Source organism: Pangasianodon hypophthalmus, chromosome 5 (assembly GCF_027358585.1).
Source record: "Pangasianodon hypophthalmus isolate fPanHyp1 chromosome 5, fPanHyp1.pri, whole genome shotgun sequence".
Classification (NCBI taxonomy): Eukaryota; Metazoa; Chordata; class Actinopteri; order Siluriformes; family Pangasiidae; genus Pangasianodon; species Pangasianodon hypophthalmus.
Genome location: NC_069714.1, coordinates 30,647,406 through 30,666,247, shown reverse-complemented (window position 1 = coordinate 30,666,247; position 18,842 = coordinate 30,647,406). Strand labels below are relative to the sequence as shown.

At 38.9% G+C, this 18,842-nt stretch overlaps 1 protein-coding gene across 4 annotated transcripts; it reads left to right on the top strand.

The window, feature by feature from the left end:
• The first annotated feature begins 685 nt into the window (after positions 1–685).
• Positions 686–12,693, top strand: hnmt (histamine N-methyltransferase). Of its 4 annotated transcripts, none has more exons than XM_034304889.2 (6): positions 686–829; positions 2,440–2,582; positions 3,473–3,633; positions 5,828–5,958; positions 6,345–6,438; positions 6,565–12,012. In XM_034304889.2, exons 2-6 carry the CDS (start codon positions 2,446–2,448, stop codon positions 6,906–6,908), a joined length of 867 nt encoding a protein of 288 aa, XP_034160780.1. In that variant the 5' UTR covers positions 686–829; positions 2,440–2,445; the 3' UTR covers positions 6,909–12,012. The 4 variants fall into 4 exon arrangements, with proteins under 4 accessions (XP_034160780.1, XP_026768936.1, XP_026768935.1 ...); XM_026913135.3 differs by lacking the exon at positions 6,565–12,012 and adding an exon at positions 12,024–12,693 and having other exon boundaries at positions 687–829; XM_026913134.3 differs by lacking the exon at positions 6,565–12,012 and adding an exon at positions 12,024–12,693 and having other exon boundaries at positions 708–829; positions 2,446–2,582.
• Positions 12,694–18,842: the final 6,149 nt, after the last annotated feature.

The window sequence follows — 18,842 nt, the reverse complement described above, 5'->3', positions numbered from 1 at the left end:
CCTTTCCTGCTCTTATTCCCCAGAAGACTGAAGATGCCACCTTTGGTTATAGAGTATATATAGAGAGTTATTAAATTTATTACTACTTTTTCACACTAATTTAACAAGGACTCTAACTTCTCTCACCATCAAAAATTCCCGACAACACCGCCTCGAAATGGAAAGGGTCGGGTACGCATGTGTTAAGCTAAGCGTCTGTTAGCACCCACAATTCCTTGCGGCCTGAGCGTGCGCATATATCTCCTTTCAGTAGATTTTCTGAATAAGGTGCAACAAATTTCCGATTAAAACAAGCATACTCCAGGGACGAGAATCGGAATTTGGGAAATCAGAATATTGTCTTGATCTGAATCGGCCAATCAGATTGCAGCGTTTACATGCACGACTCAATACTAATTAGAATATCGCCAAATTCGGATTAATATCGATGTGCATGTAAATGTAGACATTGTTAAAACTCATTTCTACTCTGAAATGGAAACGAATGAACGCAATATTTACAGACCACACTCTCATCACTTTATAGTATTTTTATTTTATATTTTATAGTATGTATTTTTAAAGTAGTACTATTTTTTTTTCCATCCTTGTGCTGAAGAATGCTGCTTCAGCTCAGCCCTTAAGATGGCGGCAGGGTTTCTTCTAAGAGCAGACAGTGAGGGTTAGTCATGAAGGGTGTGTGAAGTGTGGAATGAAACACAGCCCAGCAGTGGAAGTGCTCGGGGCTGTGGCTTTAAGATCACACACAGAGAGAAGAGCTGAAGAGCTGAAGATCAGCAGTCTGGATCTGCACAGCACCGGGCACGAGTGAACAGGCAGGAGGTGAAGAGTGAGTCCTGATCTATTCATTTATTTATTTATTCACTCATTTGTTTGTTTGTTTTTCACTTCGCGCGTGCTCGGTGCATGCTCACGCGCGGAAATAAACACGGTTTAGTGATATTGTGATTGTGATTGTGATTTCGTGCACACATTTTGTCAGTGTCGTGCGTGAGTGTGCGCGTGCGTGCGTGTGCGTGCGTGAACTCGGGGTTTATGCCAACCTGTTGCTCATCAGCGCTCGTGCACAGCAATGGCGTTTCAATCCTTTACCATACGTCACGTCACGCATGTATGTGCGCACGTGCGTTCGCCTCCATTGCTGCGTATACAGATGTGCTGTGTCCCAAATCACACCTTTAGGAAAATGACATCTGATCCTGTTATATTATTTCTTATTACATTTTCTTATCTTATCAGCATATCTTGAGTTGTAGTATTTTTCTACGTGAGTTTTTATCATGTATCATTTTTGCTCTGTGTCTTTTGACTGCTCAAGCACTCTTCATGCACATGGCAATGAACTTGAAACTTATGAAACTAAGCACATCATAAAGTCTCCAGGTTATCTTGCTCTGATCTGGTAATGACAAGTTCATACAGGTGCATTACATGTGTACTATCAGACATGTACAGTTATCTGAGTTACGTTACAGTTATCTGAGTTACGTTACAGTTATCTGAGTTACGTTACAGTTATCTGAGTTACATTAGAGTTATCTGAGTTACGTTACAGTTATCTGAGTTACATTAGAGTTATCTGAGTTACGTTACAGTTATCTGAGTTACATTAGAGTTATCTGAGTTACGTTACAGTTATCTGTGTTACGTTACAGTTATCTGAGTTACATTACAGTTATCTGAGTTACATTACAGTTATCTGAGTTACGTTACAGTTATCTGTGTTACGTTACAGTTATCTGAGTTACATTAGAGTTATCTGAGTTACGTTACAGTTATCTGAGTCTATCTGGTGAGAAAGAGCATCAGACTAGTGGGTAAATATATCAGGTGCTCTGTGGCCTCTGGGCAGAACGTCTGGGGCTGAGAAATAAGTCCTAGTGCTGCTCCTCATTTTTTATTGTTTTGATGTTTTAGACAAAATTAAACAGAATATAAATCAGATTTCATGGTGTATAAATATGTGAGAAATGCCTTTTAAAAAATATGTTAAAGGTGAGCCAATATTCTATCGTAATGATTAAATCTGCTGAAACTATATCTACGCTTGTCTCCATATTTCCACCCAGTTCGATTCATCCCCGTTATGTTCCTCCCCGTCACGACCCTCCCCATCATGCCCCCACCCTTTATATTCCTCCCCTTTACGTTCTTCCCCTTTACGTTCCTCTCCTTTACGTTCCTCCCTCTCATGTTCCTCCCCTTTACAATCCTCCCCTTTACGTTCCTCCCCGTCATGTTCCTCCCCTTTACGTTCCTCCACATCATGATCATCCCCCTCACGTTCCTCCCCGTCGTGATCCTCCCTGTTGCGTTTTTCCCCATTATGTTACTCCCCTTTTATATATTTGTTACAGGTCATTTGATTTATTTTATATATATATATAAAATAAATCAAATGACCTGTAACAGAGTTTTTATCGTGTCTCTGTGTTTAAGAGAAAGATGGCGGTTCAGAGCAGGAGCCTGGTGGATGATTACTCCAGATACCTGAAGGCATTTGAGCTGTTTCTGGAGCGCTCGTCTGAACATCAGAGTATGAGAGACTTCATCCATAGCACACTTCCGGACATCCTTACCACGTATGTGCACACACACACATACACACACACACACAGTATGTGCTGGAACTTTAGTCTCATCATCTTCCTAATAAGCTCTTCCTAAAGTAAACATTCATTAAATTAGTGTGTGTTAGTGTGTGTTATTGCATTAGTGTGTATTAGATAGCATGTTATTGTGTGTGTGCAGTTCTCACTTTTGCTTCTTGTGTTGCATGTGAGTGTGTGTTTCTTGTATGAACTCAACACAGCTCAGCTCAGTGCTCATTTACAGGAAAAATGGTTAAAAAATGGAAAAAGTGAAGAACAGGGAATTGGTGCACGACTGTGAAACTAAACTAGTACAAACTTATCCATTCATAGCTAATAAGTTATCGTTTCTATAGTAACAGCTCATTCACATGGACTTGTACAGCAGGCGCTCCACATAAATGGATTAAAACGTGTGTAATCACTGATTTGGTTAACATTTCTATCAGAAGATGTTTATTTGACATTTACGGAAGGAGTCTCCAGTGTGAGCGCTTTGTAACTGTCAGAGGTAAAGCTGTAAGTTTGAATTTTCTGACTTCAAGCTGTAAGTTTTATAAGTTTATTTGTGAGCGTTTTGAGTTTGCTAATTTAAGATGATCATATTAGGTGACGTGCTTCTATTAAAAATGGCTTGTTTTCAAGCTTAGTAGTTAAAATAAAGTGTTGGTAATGGACGAAATTCAAGGTTTTAATGATATCAGAAAAGAAAAAGTGATATTGTGTCATCTCTTTGAATAAAATGTTTCAGTCAGACATTAAAATCCAAGATTCAAGCTAAACTGTGCAGCGTGTGTGTTAATGTTAATGATGAGCAATTTAATTTAATATTATATTCTCTCTCTCTCTTTCTTTCTTTCTTTCTTTCTTTCTCCTCTGAGTGTTGGAGTAGGAAAATCCACACTGAATGTGATGGGAGTGGGAAGTGGAGCAGGCGAGATCGATCTGGAAATCCTCACACAGCTGCACGCTAAACATCCCGAGGCGAGAGTGGAGAACGAGGTGGTGGAACCCAGCGGGGACATGCTGCATAAATATAAAGGTTACACACTCACACATCTGGCCATCGTTGTTCTTTATCTGTGTCATTATGTGTTTAACTCATGAGCAGCTCAAATAGGGCTTATTACAACATACATTAAACATTTACCCATCTGTACAGGACTATAGAGTCTGTGTATGGGATTACAGTAAATACCGTAGGGTGTAATGTGTATGGGGTTGGGGCAGGGTGTAGGCTGTAGGCTGTAGGGTTTAGGGTGTGTGCTATAGGGTATAGGGTGTAGGCTGTAGGGTATAGGGTGTAGGCTGTAGGGTTTAGGGTGTGTGCTATAGGGTGTAGGCTGTAGGGTATAGAGTGTATGCTATAGGATATAGGGTGTAGGCTGTAGGGTATAGGGTGTATGCTATAGGGTATAGGGTGTATGCTGTAGGGTATAGGGTGTATGCTATAGGGTATAGGGTGTAGGCTATAGGTTATAGGGTGTATGCTATAGGGTATAGGGTGTAGGCTATAGGGTGTAGGCTATAGGGTACAGGGTGTATGCTGCAGGGTATAGGGTGTATGCTGTAGGGTATAGGGTGTATGCTATAGGGTACAGGGTGTATGCTGTAGGGTACAGGGTGTATGCTATAGGGTACAGGGTGTATGCTGTAGGTTATAGGGTGTAGGGTATAGGGTGTAGGCTATAGGTTATAGGGTGTATGCTATAGGGTATAGGGTGTAGGCTATAGGGTGTAGGCTATAGGGTACAGGGTGTATGCTGTAGGGTTTAGGGTGTATGCTATAGGGTATAGGGTGTAGGCTATAGGGTGTATGCTATAGTGTATAGGGTGTAGGCTGTAGAGTATAGGGTGTAGGCTGTAGAGTATAGGGTGTAGGCTATAGGGTATAGGGTGTAGGCTATAGGGTATAGGGTGTAGGCTATAGGGTATAGGGTGTATGCTATAGGGTACAGGGTGTATGCTGTAGGGTTTAGGGTGTATGCTATAGGGTATAGGGTGTAGGCTATAGGGTGTATGCTATAGGGTATAGGGTGTATGCTGTAGGGTTTAGGGTGTACGCTGTAGGGTGTATGCTGTAGGGTTTTGGGTGTATGCTGTAGGGTTTAGGGTGTATGCTATAGGGTATAGGGTGTATGCTGTAAGGTATAGGGTGTATGCTGTAGGGTTTAGGGTGTATGCTATAGGGTATAGGGTGTATGCTGTAGGGTTTAGGGTGTATGCTATAGGGTATAGGGTGTATGCTGTAAGGTATAAGGTGTATGCTGTAAGGTATAGGGTGTACGCTATAGGGTGTATGCTGTAGGGTTTAGGGTGTATGCTATAGGGTATAGGGTGTATGCTGTAAGGTATAAGGTGTATGCTGTAAGGTATAGGGTGTACGCTATAGGGTGTATGCTGTAGGGTTTAGGGTGTATGCTGTAGGGTTTAGGGTGTACGCTATAGGGTGTATGCTGTAGGGTTTAGGGTGTATGGTATAGGGTGTATGCTGTAAGGTATAGGGTGTACGCTATAGGGTGTATGCTGTAGGGTATAGGGTGTACGCTGTAGGGTATAGGGTGTATGCTGTAGGGTATGGGGTGTATACTGTAGGGTTTAGGGTGTACGCTGTAGGGTATAGGGTGTATGCTGTAAGGTATAGGGTGTACGCTATAGGGTGTATGCTGTAGGGTTTAGGGTGTATGTTGTAGGGTTTAGGGTGTACGCTGTAGGGTTTAGGGTGTATGCTGTAAGGTATAGGGTGTACGCTATAGGGTGTATGCTGTAGGGTTTAGAGTGTACGCTGTAGGGTATAGGGTGTAGGCTGTAGGGTATGGGGTGTATACTGTAGGGTTTAGGGTGTACGCTGTAGGGTATAGGGTGTATGCTGTAAGGTATAGGGTGTACGCTATAGGGTGTATGCTGTAGGGTTTAGGGTGTATGCTGTAGGGTTTAGGGTGTACGCTGTAGGGTATAGGGTTTAGGGTGTATGCTGTAGGGTTTAGGGTGTATGCTGTAGGGTTTAGGGTGTATGCTGTAGGGTATAGGGTTTAGGGTGTATGCTGTAGGGTTTAGGGTGTATGCTGTAGGGTTTAGGGTGTACGCTGTAGGGTATAGGGTTTAGGGTGTATGCTGTAGGGTTTAGGGTGTACGCTGTAGGGTATAGGGTGTATGCTGTAGGGTATATAGGGTTTGGATTATAGCCTATAGGCTGACAGCATGTTTTATACTGTACTGATATTAAACCTGTGCAGTTTTAGTATCGAAGACGCCGGGACTCGATCACATCACCTTCAGGTTTAATAAGATGACGGCATCCGTGTTCGAGAGCGACTGGAAGCAGAGAAACACTGACAGGAAGATGGACTTCATCCACATGATTCAGGTTCGTATACAAACTCACCGGCCACCTACAAGGGATTTTATCATAAAGAATGACCACGGTTTGTTTAAATAAAACAATTATAGGTCACTACTTTCTAAACAACTCACTGTTCCTTAATTGATTTATTATTTGCCTTGTTATAAAAGTTATTAATAGGTGTGTTGAAATTGTATATTAAAGGACTTTCCAGTGTATGATAAAATGATTTTATTTATTTATTTTTTATTCCTAACGATATACTAGTTTTTTATTCATAATAAAACTTACTGTGGCTCCACAGTGTTGCACTGTAGTACTAAGATGCTAAGATGTATTAGTGATTTTAAAGTAAACACTAAAATACTTAGCGGGACGTGATGATTGGTCACATTCGTGCCGCTCCACAGATGCTGTACTACGTGAAAGATCCGGAGGCGACGGTTTCCTTCTTCCGAAGCTTATTGCACAAAGACGGCAAACTCCTCATCATCCTGGTCTCAGGTAAACACACCACATACACAGATTTATTTTTTGGATTAACTCCTTCATGAGGCGCAAGGTGAATAAAAATAAAACACAGGGCAGGAATTGGAGAGCTAGCCAGCTAATTGATTGCGCCCCCTGCAGGAGATAGTGGGTGGGGCAGGTTATGGAGAAGCTACAGAGATCAGGTGAACAGCCGCTGTGTCACGACTGCAGACATCAAGAGCTTCTTAGATGCCAAAGGAATCCCTTACAAGAACCATGGTTTTGCATCCAGTATGGACATCACCGAGTGTTTCGCAGCTGGAGATGAGAAAGGAGAGCTGATGTTGGATTTTCTGACTGAGATACTGCAATTCAGTAAGAGCGCTTCTCCAGAGCTGAAGGCTGGAGTGCTGGAGCTGCTCAAACACCCCGAGTGCAGCCGAGATGTGGACGGCAGGGTCATGTTCAACAGCAACATGGAGGCCTTGGTGATTGACCTGTAACTCTAAAATGGAGAAGTGCTACTAAACTCGGACAGTTTTATGCATTTTTCACAGCCAAAGATAACTCTCTTATGCTAAACCCTAAGCGTTAATATCTACTACTTAACTAGCAAAAAAGCTAAGCCATTTTGTTAATAGTAGTTGCTAGGACACTTCCTCTAAGAAATCCTGTCAGGGTAGCTTGTGCTAGCTAGCTGGCTAAGGTTACCTGGAAGATTATGAACAATTAGGAGCTTTGCTAATGAGCGTTGCTCAGATTTTCACATGTTAGCTAAGTGGCTAGCATCACCAGGGATGATTATGGACAGCTTGACTTAAAAATGCTTTTAGATTAGCTTATGCTAGCTACCTGGCTAGTATTAGCTGGAACATTTTATGAGCTTGACTTAAAAACTGCCTCACAAATCCTGTCAGATTTGCTCATGTTACCTAAGTGGCTAGCATTAGCAGGAACGATTAAGGACATTTTTATACATGATTTACAAATTATCTAAGAAAGTCAGGTTAGTTTATTCTAGCTAGCTGGCTAAAGTAAGATTAAGAATAAGAATATCTAACTTTATGAACAGAACATCTATGAATATGCGGGCTGGTTCATGTTAGCTAGCTTTACTTTAAGCTATAAATGTGAGAATATAACTAAAATATCCTAACAAGTAAACTTATTAAAAGTGGAAATTACAGAAATATATCAATCCTCTCAGAATTCCTGTCAGATTATCTTAAATTTGCTGGTTGGCTAGCAATAGCACAGATGATTATGGGCATTTGGGAATGTCTTAAAAATTGTCTCAGAAGGTCTATCAGATTAGCTAAAGTTAGCTAGCTGGCTAGCATTAGCTGAAGGATTATGAACATTTTATGAGCTTGACTTAAAAACTGCCTCACATCCTGTCAGGTTTGCTAAGTTGCATGCTAGCTAAGTGGTTAGCTTTAGCTGGGATGATTGTGAAGCATTTTGTATACAACTTAAAAATTGTCTCAGGTGTAGCCACGTGGCTAGCTTTAATTTAAGATTAGCACTCAAAAAGTAAAATTGTTAGCAGTTAAAATTACAGAAATATATGAATCCCCTCAGATATCCCCTCAGTTAGCCTGCTAGCTAGAATTAGCTGTAAAATTATAGACATTTATGAATAGGACATAAAAAAATTGTCTCAGAAATCCTGTCACGTAGCTCATATTAGCTAAGAGGCTAGCTTTTATCAGTGAAGCTTGTGAGCAGCTAACGCTAGCTAGCAAAAATCCTGTAAAGTTAACTTGGGTTAGCAATCTGACTAGCGACACCAGGGAAGGATTTCTGACAGGATCTGTATGTCACTCATGTTAACCTGCTAGCTAGCTGGAAGATAAAACCTGACTTTAAAAAAAAAGCTAATTAGATTAGCTAATGCTAGCTGGCTGGCTAATGTTACCTGGAAGATTATGACCATTTTAGGAGCTTGACTTAAAAACTACTTCAGAAATCCTGTCAGATTTGCTCAAGTTAGCCTGCTAGCTAGAGTTAGCTGGAAAATATTAAACATTTATGAATATGACTTAAAATTTGTCCCAGAAATCCTGCCAAGTTAACTTATGCTAGCTATCAGTCTAGTGTTAGCAGTGAAGAGCGACAATCTGTGAGAAGATTGCTATATTTCTGTAGATGCTAGCTGGTGTTAGCTGGAAGATTATGAACCTCACACATCCTGTCAGGTTTGCTCACGTCACCCAAATGACCAGCATTAGCAGGGATGAATATGATTTATGTGGAAAATTGTCTCATTTTAGATAAATAACTAGCTTTAGTTTAAGAATATGACTCAATGTGGAAAACTAAGTTTATAATTGTTGATGCTTTTAAACCATTTTCCTGTTTATGTAGATTTATAAACGTTATTCTCAAGGTTTCTTCCTCATGTCGTCTCAGGGAGTTCTACCTCACCACTATTAACTCTGGCTTGTTCATAATGGGTCTAAGTCTACATCTGAATATACTGTAAAGCTGCTTTGTGACAATGTCATTTGTTATAAGCGCTATATAAATACAAATGAATTGATTTGAATTATTTCAACTACTTGTGGCAGCACGAGAAAACACTGTACTGGCCCTTTAATATTCCCAAGAGCAGTTGGGAAAAGGAAAACCGTTAGATGGAAATTCAAGGGAAAACAAAACGAACTCTTGAATCTGCTGTTGTCAATCCCAAGGTGGTGAGCTGAACAACGTAAAAGGCATTTTTTCTCAACATTTACACTTTATTCAGTTATTTATTTTATCTTTGTTATACAATGCCAAAATGTGAGAGATTGAAATCATATTTTGTAAGTGTCTAAGACAATATATTTGGAGAAACAACCTATTTGTTGTGAATTTAATGAAACTAATGTTGGGTGAATTAAAACCAAAAAAAGCCAATCTATTAGTTTTATTACTATTTATTTTCCCCTCTGTGTAACCGATGGCTTTTGAGCTATTCTGAGACAATGACTTTTGACACTTTTGTTCCTGTCTAGTCCCTGAATAATTTAATTCAGTTATTTTTGTTATTTAATTGAACTGTTGGTTTAAATTATCTCTCGGGGCCGTTACGGTTACGAACTGTATTCATAGAAGAATCATGATTTGATGTTTGTATGTATAAAACCATAATTTATAAACTATAAAATAAATCTGTTTCATACACTCTATGGTCAAAAGTATGTGCACCCCTGACCATCACACCCATATGTGGTTCTTCCCCAAACTGTTGCCACAAAGTCTGAAGCACACAGTTGTATAGAACATCTCTGTGTGCTGTAGCTTTACAGTTTCCCTTCACTGGAACTAAGAGGCTGAAACCTGTTCCAGCATGACAATGCCCCTGTGCACAAAGCGAGCTCCATGAAGACATGGTGTGTGAAGGTTGGAGTGGAAGAACTCGAGTGTCCTGCACAGAGCCCTGACCTCAACCCCACTGAACACCTTTGGGATGAACTGGAACACCGACTGAACCCCAGACCTCCTCGACATCCCAACATCAGCGCCTGACCTCACTAATGCTCTTGTAGCTGAATGAACACAAATCCCCACAGCCACGCTCCAACATCTAGTGGAAAGACTTTGCAGAAGAGTGGAGCTCATTATAACAGCAAACACAGGGGAATAAATCTGGAATGAGATGTTCAACAAGCACATACGTGTGTGATGGTCAGGTGTCCCAATACTTTTGTACATATAGTGTATTTCAGTCCAGAATCTCTGAGATTGAATGAGATATTCGAGTCAATTGCAGAGTACGATGATAAACGTGTCCTTTAAATTATCTTTCATGACATAGTTTAAAATTGATCAAGTAGCCTGACATAACAGACATTACTGTATAAAGTTTCCTAAACAATATAAAACAGTTTGATTCTTTATTATTATTATTGTTGTTATTATTTATGCTGGAAAAATAGCTGTACTGCTTTAGAGGCTTTTGCAGATATCTAAACAACATTTCTTATTCATTTTAATGTCACAACTTAAACATAACTGTAATGTCTATCAAATATGATAATTAGCAGTATATAATATGTTTTTATTAATATAAACCATTTAAAATAACCATCAAAGTTCAGAATGAACAGCCATTTCAACCAACACCAGTCGCATTTTCCTTCACGCTCTAAAGTTATTCATTTACTCGTAAATTTAATTTTTCCTTGTGAATAATTTAGATATGTCACCTTTCAATCTTCCAGTGAAATTATATTTACCAGGAAAAAAAAGAATTAAGAAAAGATTTAATAAAATAATTTATTGATGTAAAATGTGATTAATGATGTGTGTGTTGAGGTTGCAGTTGACGCCATCTTGGAAAATACATCTTTAATGGAAATTTGTCACTGGTGTTACTGTCTGTGTTTATGGCAACAGCGACTTAAAGTAATGGCACCACATTCACAGTAGAGATCAAGAACATTACTAATTCATTCAAGAAGATTTTTTTCCCCCCAAAAAAACACCTGAACTTGCAACACCGACTTTGCAGTGCAGTGGTTTATGGCTGCAATCTTGCAGGTCGACCCATGCGTGCTCTTCCCGTATGTACTTCTGCATTATCTAATTAGCTAAATGGTAATTGGCTAATAATCAACAGATCAGTCAGGTGTGTTAGAGTGAAGAAATCAATGATATCAAGCTGTGAAATGTCTTTGTTTTTCAAAAAAGCCGTCAATGACTTCTTGAGAAGTGTTTTTCAGCTGTGTTACAGAAGTGTGCACTTCAGACCTGCCAACTTCTTATGCATTTTGTGTAGAAGCTCCAGTTTTTCACATCAGACTATGCGACGAGTCACTCAAAAAAGCCAAAAGGGCAGTCTTCTTTTTTTTCTGCCAATAAAAACAGCAGAAGATTGACAACTACCAAGTTGTTTTGAACTCTCTGATATTAACTGACACCCTGGAAGCCCCGCCCCCTTCCAAGATGCACTGATGCAATGTCCTTGCTTTCTGTCACGGAAAATGAAGAGTGTTCATTAATATAAAATCAAATCTGTCAGGGTTTGTTCGACTTAGCTATCATGCAGTCAACGCCAGAGTAAAGAAACAATTTTAATTTCAATACATTTTACAAATAATGTGGATATTAATTAAAAAGTGATTAAATACGCTGTTTGCACTCTTAGGCCAGTCAGCGCAGTGTTCGAACAGCTTGAGAAGCATCAGATCAAGAGTAGAAGTGTGCACAGGATCATTTTTTAATCCCGTTCCCACCCGCTCCTGCGGTTTTTATTGTTTGAACTAGCCCACGATATTTTCTGGCAAACTGTGTTGGTTTTATTTGTCAAAATATAAACAAATTAGTATTTTCTGCCATTGTGACATCGACCAGATTGTATTCGACAGGACTTTGGGGATGGCAGGTCTGGGGAATGTGTAGAGACAGTGGAATTTTAGCTGAAACAATAATTAATGTAATAATGAAGTCTACAGGGATGGAGACTAAATCCATCATTTAACGAACCAGATGATCATTTGTGCTCATTACAATTGCAACCGCGATAAAAATTGAGATGAAATGGTGAGAGCAAGCTAACAAGGGTGCATTATAAAAAGTAACGGAATGTATAACATGCTTTAATCTTTGCTAACTCGCTGCGCCCCCTGCAGGGCAGAGTGGGTGGGGCAAGTTATGGAGAACCTACCGAGCTCAGCTGTGCAACAGTGACATCAGTCAGTGCGTCACGACCGGAGACATCAAGAACTTCCTGGATGCTAAAGGAATCCCCTACCAGAGCCACACTCTCCCGTCTCAGATGGACATCACCGAGTGTTTCACAGCTGGAGATGAGAAAGGAGAGCTGCTGCTGGACTTCCTGACCGAGGTACTGGAGTTCAGTAAGAGCACTTCTCCAGAGCTGAAGGCCGGAGTGCTGGAGCTCCTCAGACACCCCAAGTGCAGCCGAGAGGTGAATGGTAGGATTATATTCAACAATGACCTCGAGGCCTTAGTGCTCAACCCATAGTGCTGAAACATTAACATACACTAAGAAAAGACTTTTGTCATGAGTTAATTTTTTAGATTTTAACTTCAGCAAGTTAAACAAATCTGTCACTAGCTGTCTGATGTCTGTCATAATTGTTTCTAAAATGTTTATACAAATGTTGTATTTGTTTTAGAGTTGCAACATATAAATAATATGAAAAAAGCAATCATTCTTAAATGAAATGTATTAATTAACTGGCTGGACTGTGAATTAGGGTTTATAAATTAGAAAGACTGTGACTGTGTATTTGGCATAAAGTCAAATATCCAATAAAACAATGAGGAAAAACAAAAGAGTGCCCTTCATTTCAAACAGTTGTTGTGTTTTCATATAATTTTCTCTGTCAGCGTGTCGTTGATATTTAAATGAAATTTACAGAATATCAAAAAATTGAGCACAGACTCACCCAAACTGGACAGCTGAAGACTGGAAAAAGACCTGGTGAGTCTGTGCTCATGATAGCCTCAGATTCTTGTTCTTGGTTGACAGGAGAGGAACCTGATGTGGTCTTCTGCTGTTGTAGCTCATCCTCCTCAAGGTCGATGTTTTGTGCATGCTGAGATGCTTTTCTGCTCACCACGGTTGTAAAGAGTGATTATATGAGTTACTGTATCCTTCCTAGCAGCTCGAACCAATCTGGCCATTCTCCTCTGATTCTCCTTTCTCTCATCAGCATGGTGTTTCAGCCTGCAGACCCTGCACACACAAGATGGTTTTTGTTTTCCGCACCATTCTGTGTAAACTCTAGAGATTGTTGTGCGTGAAAATCCCTGCAGGAGATCATCAGTTTCTGAAATACTCAGACCAGCCCATCTGGAACCAACAACCATGCCACGGTTAAAGTCACAGAGATCACACTTTTTCTTCACTCTGATGTTTGATGTGAACATTAACTGAAGCTCTTGACCTGTATCTGCATGATTTTATGCATTGTGCTGCTGTCACATGATTGGCTGATTAGATAACTGCATACATGAGCAGGTGTACAGGTGTTCCTAATAAAGTGGATGGTGAGTATATGTTCAAAGGCTGAATATTTGTAGAAATTACTTTACATATTTGATGGATATTCAACAAGTTTATCAAATATAAACCTAATTTAATATGGGTATATTAATAGATTTTGAAATCATTTTAATATGTATTTACTACTAGACAAATTGCCTTTTATGATTTTTGCACATAGCTGGTGCTAATACGTTATGGTTTCTATAGTAACAGCTCTTTCACAGGGACGCTTCACATAAAACGATTGTAATTATGTGTGTAAAAGTATGGTGAAGTTTTCTGTAAGGAGATGTTTATTTAACATTTAAGGAAGGAGTCTCCAGTGTCAGCGCTTTGTAACAGTCAGAGATAAAGCTGTAACTTTAAATGTAAAGATTTCTGACATCTTCAGGACAGAGGAGTTTACGCTTTGCGGTTTCTCGGTAACACGACAAGCTGCATTTTTTTTGTTGAGAGAAAAAAGAGAGGCTGGTGATGGAACGACTGTTTATAATGTAAGTGAGAACAGGAATTAACTTCATGGACATTCCATAATGTTAAATATAACTATAAATGGATAAAAAGCATGATGTCATTCATTAATAAATGTATCGTTATAATCTTTGGCAATATGTTGTAGTATAAGAGGAATAAAACACTTCGGGGCATTCTGTTACACAGATTGACATTTCACATGACCCCAGTGTTGATTATTTTCCTATCACAGCACACCCTGTTGTGATTTATTCCTTACATCATTGCTAAACTCTAGTGAACTTTCGGAATGCTATCTTAATCTGGAATAAAAGCACATCTTGTTTAGCCTCACCACATTTTCAGAGCTATGGTGTCCCACAAGGTTCGGTTATAGGTCCCTTAACATGCTAGAATATGAAATGCACCAAGAATTTTAAGGATTTTATGAAAACAGTGTAAGAACAATTCAATACCTAGCCTTAGCCTTATATCAAATAAATAGATTTGAAAAGATTGATTGGTTTACAAGAAAATACTAGAATATCACTTCACAGTGATTAATGATCTAAATTTACACTGCTGTTTTTCTAGATTCCTTGTCATTATTTTCCATTTTTTTAATGATAAGTAAATGTCCATGTTTTTAAGATGCTTGAGAATGCTGATGAACTTTTATTAAGTGATATTAAGGTGATTAATTTCTCTAAACACATGCACTTGGGCAGCTGATCGATTTTCATCCAATAACATACTGTTTGTCAGAGAACTTTGCTTTACACAGAGAAAAAAAAAAAAAAAAATTGGTTTGTTCTTTTAATCCAATTTTTTCAGGTAAGTCATGTCCACCTCTTAAACATTCATTAATAACTAAATCCCAGTTACTTACTGCTTAAGAGGACATTACTTTTGTTAGCTTATTAGCTCTGTATCTGTAAGTATAATTCAGTCACGTCCTGAAATAACCTCAGAGGTCTGGTCTAATTGAGGTAAAATTTAAAGTGAGTGTACTCTGTTTTTGCGAATAATATTTTTTCTGTTAGCCGCGGTTAATGGCGCAGACATGATGTTATTCAGGATAGAACAGTCAGTAAATTTATGTTTACTACATTAATTAGAGACACACAGCTCATGTAAGCTCATAGTTCCATTAATAGCTGAATTTGTGCTGGTTTGTAAACGCACTGCTGCAGCCTTTACACAGTCTAGTGTATATAGTACACACATACGTGACTACAGTTTATGGCTACATAAAAATATTAGGTATTTGAAACAAAAAAAGACATTTTAAAGATTTTTCATTATATAATAATAAAAATAATAATAATAATATTAATAATGACCCTTAGTTGGTTTACCAGTTGTTCTGTTTTTAATCCAACATTATGACTTACAGTGGTGCTTGAAAGTTTGTGAACCCTTTAGAATTGTTTATATTTCTGCATAAATATGACTTAAAACATCATCAGATTTTCACACAAGTCCTAAAAGTAGATAAAAAGAACCCAATTAAACAAATGAGACAAAAATTTGTTATACTTGGTCATTTATTTATTGAGGAAAATGACTCAATATTACATATTTGTGAGTGGCCAAAGTACGTGAACCTTTGCTTTCAGTATCTGGTGTGACCCCCTCGTACAGCAATAACTGCAACTAAATGTTTCCGGTAAGCGTTGATCTGTCCTGCACATCGGCTTGGAGGAATTTTAACCCATTCCTCAGTACAGAACAGCTTGCTTCAGGTCCTCAAGGACTATTACACATCTTGCTCCGGGAGTGATCTTTGTTGGTCGATGACTCCTGGGGAAGGTAACAATGGTCTTAAATTTCCTCCATTTGTACACAATCTATCTATCTGTGGATTGGTGGAGTCCAAGCACTTTAGAGATGATTTTGTAACCTTGTCCAGGCTGATGAGCATCAACAGCTCTTTTTCTCAGGTCCTCAGAAATCTCCTTTGTTCCTGCCATGATACACTTCCACAAGCATGTGTTGTGAAGATCAGACTTTGCTAGATCCCTGTTCTTTAAATAAAACATGGCGCTCACTCGCACCTGATTGTCATCCCACAGATTGAAAACAGCTGACTCTAATTTCACCTTCACGTTAACTGCTAATCCTGGAGGTTCACATACTTTTGCCACTCAGAGATATGTAACATTGGATTATTTTCCTCAATAAATAAATGACCAAGTATAATATTTTTGTCTCATTTGTTTAATTGGGTTCTGTTTGTCCACTTTTAGTCCTTGTGTGAAAATCTGATGATGTTTTAAGTCTTATTTATGCAGAAATATAGACAATTCTAAGGGGTTCGCAACCTTTGAAGCACAAATATACTGTAAGTGCACTGCAGGTGCTCTGTGGATTCTTGTTGAACATTATTTACCCTCTTGCGCCCCCACCTGGCTCACTGCGATAGTGCAGGCTCAGTGTGTGGTGATGGGAAGAATGTGTTAATGTTCGTAAGGAATAAAATAAAACTGTGTGTCTTTTTGCTGAAGTCTGTTAGAGATAAGCTTTGGTGTTTTACTCATGTCTTCTCTTCAGGATCCACGTTTGTTTTTTCTGCCACACTTTTTTTTTTTTTTAAGGATTTAACTCCTAAATTCTTTTGGCCTCAGCAATCCTCTTTGGACAGCGAATATTCTCTTTAATCCTTTAATCTTTAGCAAACATTTTACTTGAATTCTTCCACAAAACTCTGGCTCGAACTATAATTAACAATAACCCTAACAACAACAACAATAACCTTGCGCAATGACATTATGCCTGCTTCAATATGGTAGAACATTTTACAGAACAGACAAAACCTTCAGGCATGCTGGTCATGAGTAAAATAAATTAATTAATGATGCATGTGAATTAATGTGTAATTAATTTAGCATAATTTTTGTTCCCTGCCCCTCCGTCTCGACCCCTTCTACCCCTCCCTATCCTTCTTTCCCTCTTCTTCTCTCTTTTCACATGCAGGTCTGACTCCCAAAATCCAAGTGCAGGGTGAAGACCTGGGCAGGTGTGCTGGCGTTGCGGGGAACCCGGGCATTTCCAGGACCAGTGTCATGTGATGAAGGTGAGGGTTTTCCTCCTGGTCCCCATCTCCTCCATGAAAAGCAGGCGGGAGTTAGCCTTACTGATCCATTAAGATGTAGCGCAGGTCACTCAAGACCAGCACATGTTTTTATTAACAGGTGAAGAGGCACCATCATGTCAGTCATGTAGAACTCCTCTGACTTTAAAGCACATTTTATTGAACTGTTCTGCTTTTAATGTCATCAGACAAAGGTTTTACTCAGTATAGTCTTTTACAGAGATTTTTAGATATTTTAATAAAATCTGTTTTTTATGTATGTCCTGTTGATCTTTGTGTATTGCTTTCGGAAAACTAGTCCATTTGAGTATGCTAATTGTAGTGCTTCACTAAATGCTTCAATTAAAAATGGCACTTTTTTAAGGTTAGTAGTTAAAATAAAATAAAAGTGTTTATTGGTATTGAAAAAGAAAAGTGACATCCTGCCCTCTGTATTTAAATATAATGTATCAGTTGTACACTAAAATATAAGATTCACGCTAAACTGTGCAGTGTGTGCTAATGATGTGTTTAATCAGGAAACAGTGACCTAGTGAGATTTATAGTGTTATGATCATTATAATATTAAATTAATTTATGATTCTCTCTCTCTCTCTCTCTCTCTCTCTCTCTCTCTCTTGCTCTCTCGCAGTGTTGGAGCAGGAAAATTACCTGACGCTCTTGACCTGTATCTGCATGATTTTATGCATTGCGCTGCTGATTAGATAACTGCATAAATGAGGCAGGTGTACAGGTATTCCTAATAAAGTAGACGGTGAGTATATATATCATACATGTACATATACAATAAGAGATTTATTTTGATATATATATACTCACTAGTTACGTATTACTACGTAACTGAAACACACTGCCGGCAGGTGAGATCGATCTGTAAATCCTCACACAGCTGCACGCTAAACATCCCGAGGCCAAGGTGGAGAACGAGGTGGTGGAACCCAGCAGGGACATGCTGTACAAATATAAAGGTTACACACTCACACAGCCACACCTGCCTTTTGTGGATAAGACTGAAGACCGCTGGTTTAGAGTATACTGTTTAAGATGTATGATATAGGGTTTAGTGTGTAAGGTGTAGAGTTTAGGATGTATGATATAGGGTTTAGTGTGTAAGGTGTAGGGTTTAGGATGTATGATATAGGGTTTAGTGTGTAAGGTGTAGAGTTAAGGATGTATGATATAGGGTTTAGTGTGTAAGGTGTAGGGTTTAGGATGTATGATATAGGGTTTAGTGTGTAAGGTGTAGGGTTTAGGATGTATGATGTAGGGTTTAGTGTGTAAGGTGTAGAGTTTAGGATGTATGATGTAGGGTTTAGTGTGTAAGGTGTAGAGTTTAGGATGTATGATATAGGGTTTAGTGTGTAAGGTGTAGGGTTTAGGATGTATGATATAGGGTTTAGTGTGTAAGGTGTAGGGTTTAGGATGTATGATATAGGGTTTAGTGTGTAAGGTGTAGAGTTTAGGATGTATGATATAGGGTTTAGTGTGTAAGGTGTAGGGTTTAGGATGTATGATATAGGGTTTAGTGTGTAAGGTGTAGGGTTAAGGATGTATGATATAGGGTTTAGTGTGTAAGGTGTAGAGTTTAGGATGTATGATATAGGGTTTAGTGTGTAAGGTGTAGGGTTTAGGATGTATGATATAGGGTTTAGTGTGTAAGGTGTAGGGTTTAGGATGTATGATATAGGGTTTAGTGTGTAAGGTGTAGGGTTTAGGATGTATGATATAGGGTTTAGTGTGTAAGGTGTAGAGTTTAGGATGTATGATATAGGGTTTAGTGTGTAAGGTGTAGGGTTAAGGATGTATGATATAGGGTTTAGTGTGTAAGGTGTAGGGTTAAGGATGTATGATATAGGGTTTAGTGTGTAAGGTGTAGAGTTTAGGATG